Source organism: Monopterus albus, unplaced genomic scaffold, assembly GCF_001952655.1.
Source record: "Monopterus albus unplaced genomic scaffold, M_albus_1.0 scaffold669.1, whole genome shotgun sequence".
NCBI lineage: Eukaryota > Metazoa > Chordata > Actinopteri > Synbranchiformes > Synbranchidae > Monopterus > Monopterus albus.
In genome coordinates, this window is record NW_018128549.1 from 30,420 (window position 1) to 38,360 (window position 7,941).

Sequence of the window (7,941 nt, forward strand, 5' to 3'; positions counted from 1 at the left end):
ATAGCATAGGTTTTTATATTTGGTTTTTGCTGCTTAAAATAAAAAGCTGCTGTGAATGAACACTATTTTTAATTGTCTAGGCTAATAATTAATAAGTAGGTTAATTTTTGCACAGTTTTTCAAATAGAAGCAAAATTTAAATTAGCCTAACTAAATACGCTCTGAATTGCACTGTATCGTATCGAGGTACAGTATTTAATCTAGGTATCTAATTGTGTGAGAGGAGAGATACACATTTTTCTTGGGTATATCTTTTTTGGGCACATTAGTGTGGCCTGAATGAATGTGCTCACGAGGTACAGCTGATGCCATGTTTATGCTGATTACACAGTACAGTGCAATTCTGAGCTGAAATGGCAATGGTGATAACACCTGCTAATTCCACCTTTTATCACAATTGCAGGTGCATTGCATTTTTCCTGATGAACATGTAGGTTAGGAAACATGAGAACAGGTACCACAATATATCTGAACAGCCACACCTCTTAATCTTAAATCCACAACTGACCTGCTGGAATTTAGTGAAACAATTATTATGAAATTATCAGAATTATGAAACTGATTCATCAATAGTAAAAATAATCATTCATTTGTCCCCTATTTTGCATTTCATCCAAAATATCACCCCCTCAATTGAAATGACACATCTTCTGATGCACAGCTAGGGCACATCATCAGTAATGTTACCTGAGGTCATCACATGTTTTGGGTCTTTCAAACATCAGACATCCTCGCTCAGATGACCCAGCTGAGGTTGATCAAGCCTCAGCTTGCGCCCTAGCAGCACTCAAGCACGGATCCACCCTCTTTATCCAGAGCCATCTAGAGGCTCTCTGCTGCCTCTGTGCTGCAATAGATGGCACTACTTCTCCTCTCGCCTGTAATGCCGAGTGCAGCATAGGCTCTACAGAGAGATTGTCCTGCAAAACCCCTGCACCCAACCCCTACAGGCAAGCACTTTCTCTTCCAACCTTATCTATGGCAGTCGTTGGCTAGACTGTCATATTTCTCCCTGTTCCAAAAGCCTCCTCCATCCACTCTTCCCATGGCACTATAAGTTCCAGCATTACTACGTTCTTTGTTGCCTCAGACACCAGCACAATGTCAGGCCTAAGAGAGGTCTTAACAACATTCTGAGGGAACTTGAGTTGTCTGCCGAAATCCATTAACAACTGCCAATCCTGAGCTGTGTTGAGAAGCCCTGATGTTTTCCTTGATGTTGTTTTTGTCTCTTCTCCTGCTTTAATGAAGCTGATGATTTGCTTCATGGGTTTAGACCTCCGACAGCTGGCACTACCGATGCTCTCTATGATAGTCTTAATCACCTGGTCATGACACCAGTGATATCGGCCTTTCCCCAGAGCCCTTGGGCAACAACTTAAAATGTGCTCAAGGGTCCGCTTCTTCTGACAGAGGGGACATGCTGGAATATCGATCAAGCCCCAGTGGCGCAGATTAGATGGACTGGGAAGAACATCATAGACAGCCTGAATCAAGAACTTGATGCAGTCTGGCTCTGCCCACCAGAAGTCAGCCCATAAGATTTTCCTCTCCATATCTTGCTCCCATCTAGTCCAGGCTCCTTGCTGTCTCATTCCCACTGCTCTGCTGGCCCTCTCTTCCTCAACAACTGCTCACATTTCCTTCTGGACTAGTTGCCTCCGCTCTTTACCCCAAGTCTTGTCAAAATGGGGGTTGCAATAGATCCTTTGGCCACTGTTCCCACCAGGACTCCATGGTGTATCTGTGACTCTGCTTGCTCCACTGGACGCTCTGCTCTCCACTTCCTACTGGTATTCATTGTTATTCCTGCCCCAGAGACTTTTGGGTCCCTTGACACTTGGAGTTGAAGCTTCTCCCTTAGCCGCAGAGCCTTAAACTCCTCCTCAATAGATTTCAAGGGGAGCGTTAGTTTGCAGGTACTTCCGTAAAGGGTGATGTCACTCAAACTCCTTGGCAACCTTAACCATCTGCTCAGGAAGCAACTGTCTCATCTTTCAACATCTAATATGGTGGAGATCAGGAAATCATAGAGAAGCAGTGGCCATAATATCCTTGGCAAAATCCCATGCTGGTAAATCCATGCCTTAAACTTTCCTGGAAGGCCCGACCTGTCAACATCCTTTAACTATCCCTCTAGTTCCTCACAGGTGTTTTTAATGAAGGCTGTATCCCTGAGACTGCTGTCAAAGAACTTCCCCAAGCTCTTCACTGGCTTCTTAGAGATAGTAGGGATTGGTATTTCTGAGATAGAGAAGCGGAACCTATCTACAACTCTTCCCTTTTACAAGACCAAGGATCTTGATTGTGTTGACTTAAACGACATCCTGGCCCATCTCATCACCCTTTCCAGCCCAGGATCCATCTGCATGTAACCCAGGTTATGTTTTGAAGCTCAGATTTACAGAGTGGCCTAGAACGCCTCATTAGCAAGTTAGCTAACGAGGAGAGCTCACGGAAGTCTTGAGTTTTTTTCTCGCACATGGCTGAGCTGACATGCACCTTCCGACGGGTCAGCATAGAGAAAAGTCCATCAGAAGTACAGGAAAAGCCAAGTAGGATATTTAAGAGCAGTTTATCACTGTGCTGTGTTTCATAGGAGCTAGCAGTGTCAGTGATACAACTATTGAGCATATCCGAAGGGAAAAAGATGGGAGAAACTCCGACGTCGTTCCTCTCGATTTGCAGATTTTCCTGGTGAGTTAGCTCTTGTAGTTCGCACGTAGCACTGGAGATTTTTGTTTCTTTTTCATATTAAGCTGTGGGTTGTATTAGATGTGGTAGAGTGTTATGTCGTGTGAAGTGTGTATGTTATGAGTTAACTAGCCGCCTGGTTATATCGGCTATTTAGGCCTACATGCTGAGGAACGCCAAATAGTTATTGACTGTGATTCTGCTCAAGAATGTAATGACTCCTATGTGTTATTGTGTTAAAGTTGTGAATATGCACTGAGAAAAGGAAACCAATGTATAGTAAAATAAGTTAATGTTGTTTTCATAGGAAATATGTATGTTTTATTGTTATGTGAATTTGATATGGTTGACCTGGTTAATAATTGCTCTGCATATCTGTATGCAGGCTGGTTTTTCACCATTCTTCATCTGGGACTGTTTCAGTCAGCTGGATCGCTGTCATCAATCGTGGATGTGGTATCCCCGTCTGGACGATGTTCTGGATTCTGAGCCGTTCCAAGGGGCGGTAGGACTGATTTAAAGGAGACCGATTTGAACAAGAACTGATTTTTTTTTCTCCCACTATTATTCTTTACAATTTACAAGTCTTACTCCAAATACGGAGACAAACCCTACAGAGACACTCGAAGTAACTAAGTGGATTACAGCGTATGAATGACAGATATTTTATTTTTTCCTGTTTTTCATTTTTTTCTCTACATACCGTGCTCTATGCTAATGACTTATTTTGTCTTTTGTAAATCTGTCAATTTTACATTTGTTATAAATAGAAATTCTTTTGCAACTGATCACAGGTTGAGTGCGAGGGGATTTCTAGTGGGCTGGAAGTCGGATCGCTCATTGGGTAAAGTCACTGCTGCCAATCTCCTTGTAAGATCTAATGATTTAAGAGCAGTGGTGTAGATTTTGATGGCCGGGGCAAGACGTAGGTGTTGCCCAGGGTTACATGCTGATCTGGACCTAGCTTTCCACACTACCTCCTGAACTTCTTTCAGAAGCAGCTCCTTCAGATCAAATGCCACAACTGGCTCTGCTGGCCTTATTACCGCCTTACACTGCCCTAACTCGATGTAACCGGCGGGTTGGCCACGCCTACACTGCCTGGTTAGTAATTTGTCGGAATGATCATGGATATAAATAACGCTGTTGCGATAAGCAATTTCCGTGCTCGTCATTGCCGTAACTGGGTTGAAGTGAATCTTCCTCCATCAATCTGTGTCCTGCTTTCCTTTAAGACTGTTTTTGGAGATTGCTGCATGCTCTCCAGGAGCGATAATTGATGCGAGCGTGATCCAGTAGAAGTTGGCGTCCATCGCACATGCTGTGCCAGGGTGACGTGCAGCCAAGGGGTGATAGCCACTGCTGTTTTGCTTATGTAATGTTTTGCTTATGTAATGCTTTGCTTATGCAACATTGTGCCTTGCCTTGTTTGTTTTTATGTTGAGATTTACCTAGCATTATGTTCCCTATTTATTGTATCGTTTCCAAATAGGGTTTAGTCAATTTTATGGTGTGAACAGTGTGTGTGAATGGTTTTATGCACAGGGAGGCAAGGCCCTCTTATATTTGGTTGGTTGATGTGTGATTAATTGATTTGTGGTGTTTATTTAATGGTGCCTTTTAACCTGTTGACTCTGACCATTCTATTCCTGTTCTGCACTGTATTTATTGAGTGGGGGGAAACTCCTTCTTATAGGTAGCATTTTAGCTTCTGGGGCTAGGCTTCCTAAAATATTTTCACTGTTAAATTATACCTTGACTCAAATAAAGTTTTTTATCTGTGTGAGTAACTCTAACATCTTTGTGTTTGCAGATCTATCTGGGGGTAGCAGCTCAGTACTGGGGAAGTTTGCATGAATTTGACCTCAGAAAATAGGAGGGGTGTTATTCTTGGGGAACTACTAAAAGTTACTACGGTCTGAGTTGCCTAGGCCTGTATATTGGCCCGGTCACATCTAGGTCCTGGGAGAAGTCACTCAAGGTGTTATGGAGATATTGGTTGACTTCCTCTTTTGAACACACCAGGCATCGACTGTCTCTCTCTGAGGAGCTCCCTGATGAACCCAAATGGATTCTTAATGAAGGCAGTTCGTTTCCTAGCTCTCCTTCCTCTGTCTCCTGTGGACCTCAGCTCTGTGCAGGATTAGGATCCTCTTCCTCAATATGTTGTGGAGCGCTCAACTCAGCTGAACTTTATTTATATAGCACTTTACCACAGCCACAGCTGACCAAAGTGCTTAACATACAATACAAATCTAAAATCGTAACAACATAAAAATAAAAACAATAAAACATACATTTGGGTCCAATCAAGGGATTACCCAATCTGAAAGAGTCTCAATCCTGTCCAAACGCCAATGAGTATAAATAGGGCTTCAAATATGACTTAAAAATGGGCAACGAGGGGGCCTGCCTCATATAAAGAAGCAATGCATTCCACAAATTTGGACCCACCACAGCAAAAGCTCTATCCCCCGTAGTTTTCCATCTAGCCCTCAGTGCCTCCAGAAGAAGCTGTTCAGCTGATCTAAGGCACCGCAATGGATTATACGGACATAAAAGTTCTGTAAGATAAGAAGGTGCAAGCCCATTCAAGGACTAATAAACAAATAAAAGAATCTTAAAATGAATCCTAAAACGCACAGGAAGCTCTGCAAGAACTTCAGAAACAAACACTAGAGTGTTGTCACAAGTAAATTTCTCATTTTGGTAAAAAGCTTTTTACCTTTTAGCATCATGGGGCCCCCCCTGGGTGACCTCTGGAGCCTTATAACTCACTGAATTTGTTGTTGACTGGGGCATGTTTGTACTGAGTGGCACAAAAATAAACAAACAAAACAAATGCATGAATATCATCATCAAATAAATGCATGCATGCACATGCCTTTTTATGGCTCTGAGTACACTCAGTGACATAGTGCACTCCCTTGCCCTTTACCATCACAGGTAAATGTATAACTTCAGGCCTAAGCCTAATGCTAACTTAAACCCAAATCTGTGAGGACTGACTAAAATGCCATCACAACAATCGCAATGAACAAAAATTTGTCCACACAGTATAATGTTTCAGTAGTTTTGTTGATATTTGATGTGAAAAGTAACAAAACCTATTCAGCAAACAGCCATTAAAAATGAGCCTTTGTTCAAATGTTACTGCACTGTGACTTATTTCATGACCTATTCCAAAATGTTTGTCTTGTGGTTCTTGAAGTAGTTCACAGTGGATTTTAAAGTCTGCTTTTGATCATTGTCCTGTGGTAGAATCAGCCTCTTTTCAGTTTTAGATTTTGACTGACTGCATGACATTTTCATTGAGAATTGTTTGGTTTGGAAAAGTAACATGGCGCCCGCTGGCTGACGTGTTTGCCAACTCTGATATAGAATGTTGGCTTTTTTTTTTCTTTTTTGTGTTTTTTGCTTCCTGTGCAGTGCACAAATGTCATGCACTGCTAACATATAACAGACAGGCACTGCTGGACATCGCTAATCACAGCCCTTTGGAATTCGCCAGTTTTATACCACTGGAGCTGTGGCTCGCTGTTTGCGACCATCGTCACCCCCAGAAAGGCCCTGAAACACAGAGCCCGAGTGAGCCGGCTGATCCTAGGAGAGCAATCTGGAGACGGAGACACAAGCGCAGCAGGAGGGGAGGGCTCAGCTAAAGGCTTGCGCTAGCCGAACGCCGTTACCCAGCCTCCTGCTAGCGAACATACAGTCCCTGGAAAACAAACTGGACGAGCTGAGAGCCAGAATTACAACCCAGCGGGAAATAAGAGAGTGCTGCGATTTTGTTTTCACCAAGACCTGGCTGTCAGACAAAGTTCCAGAATCTGCCATCCAGCTACAGACACAGTCCATGCATCAAGCAGATCGTACGCTCACATGAACTTACAAATGAGCACACGAACAGGTCACATAAGGCTGAAGTTATGCCCCAGTTATATAAAGCTCTTTTAACTCTAGCTCTAAATGTACTGTTTGTATATAATCTACCCACTCTAATAGTATTCTACTACATAGTCCATATTAACTTTTAACTTAAACCACTACATTAGACTCTGTTAAGACCAAAGGGGGAGGCGTGTGTGTGTTCATCAAAATATTCGTGGTGTGGAGATGTACAGACTGTCCACAAGCACTGTTCACCAGAAGAGGAGTTCTTATTACTGAAGTGCCATCCCTACTATTTACCTGTCATGATTCGGTTCCACTGCTTCCCGTCTGGCTTTTATTTTGACGTTACTTCCTGTTTTTGTTTCACCTTAGTTTCGGTCTTTTTACGTTCTTCATCACTCACATTAGTTTCACCTGCTTCGTTATTGTTTGCACCTGTTTGCACCTCTATTTAGGCAGCGTCCTCCCACAAGGATGCTGCCAGATTGTTCTAGACCCCAGCTTCGGTGTTGGTATTTTTGTGTTTCTGACCCGGACTGTTTCTTTGGACTATTCTGTTCTGCCTTGCCCTCAAACTCGGACTGCTTCTATGTGTATCGGCTTATTGGACTTTCCCTTCGGACTACGCATTTTGGATTCCACTGGATGTATGTGTTTGCTGGCTCTGATCTCGGACTGTTATACCGTGAGTTTTGTGTTGCACTGTGTCTTGTATGGTTTTTGTTTAGCGTTAGCACTCTTATTAAAGAGGGTTTTTGTTCATCACTTCGTCTGGCCGTTTAATTGAGTTCACTAAACACTTTTCGGCAGCATAACGCGCCGATTCATGACATTTACCAAGAGAATTCAGCAGTGTGTTCCTGGCTAGCGTGTATGTCTGTCAGTCCAAGAGCTAATCCCACAGCTGCTCTTAACAATCTCTATGATGTCATCAGTGCGCTAGAGACAGCTCACCCTGATGCTGTCTTTATCGTCGCTGGCAACTTTAACCAGTGCAATCTACGGACTGTACTTCCCAAATAATACCAACATGTGGACATTCCCACCCATGGTAAGAATACACTAGATCATGTTTACAGTAACATATGTGGTGCATATAGGGCTGCACCCCACCCCCACTTCGGGCACTTGGACCACATTTCTTTGTTCCTGTATCCAGCCTACAGACAAAGACTGAAACAAGCAAACCCTGTCACCAAACAAGTTAAACTCTGGACCCCAGAGACTGAAGGCATCCTGCAGGACTTTTTTGCCTGGACAGACTGGGATGTGTTTAAAGCTGCTGCCACCTCAGAGGACTTTTCTCTCAGCGTACAAGTCTATGCCGAGTATGTGACCGGGTACATTAGTACC

General features: G+C 43.2%; 2 protein-coding genes across 2 annotated transcripts in view; both read right to left on the reverse strand.

Annotated features, from left to right (window-relative positions):
* Window positions 1-798: 798 nt before the first annotated feature.
* Window positions 799-2,936, reverse strand: LOC109953443 (uncharacterized). Its single transcript, XM_020588934.1, has one exon. It carries the CDS (start codon window positions 1,593-1,595, stop codon window positions 993-995), a length of 603 nt encoding a protein of 200 aa, XP_020444590.1. The 5' UTR covers window positions 1,596-2,936; the 3' UTR covers window positions 799-992.
* A 2,335-nt stretch (window positions 2,937-5,271) lies between these two features.
* The window catches only part of LOC109953441 (serine/threonine-protein kinase Nek3-like), a gene marked incomplete at its 5' end in the record, with an annotated part of 4,469 nt that continues 1,799 nt past the window's right edge, over window positions 5,272-7,941 (reverse strand). Inside the window, one exon of the mRNA XM_020588932.1 lies at window positions 5,272-5,503. Within this exon, the coding sequence (XP_020444588.1) occupies window positions 5,416-5,503 (88 nt within the window). The remainder of the gene's footprint in view (window positions 5,504-7,941) is intronic.

Excerpts from the sequence above, each read along its gene's own strand:
- LOC109953443 (XM_020588934.1), bottom strand. The coding sequence starts at position 1,595 with ATGAGACAGCAAGGAGCCTGGACTAGATGGGAGCAAGATATGGAGAGG.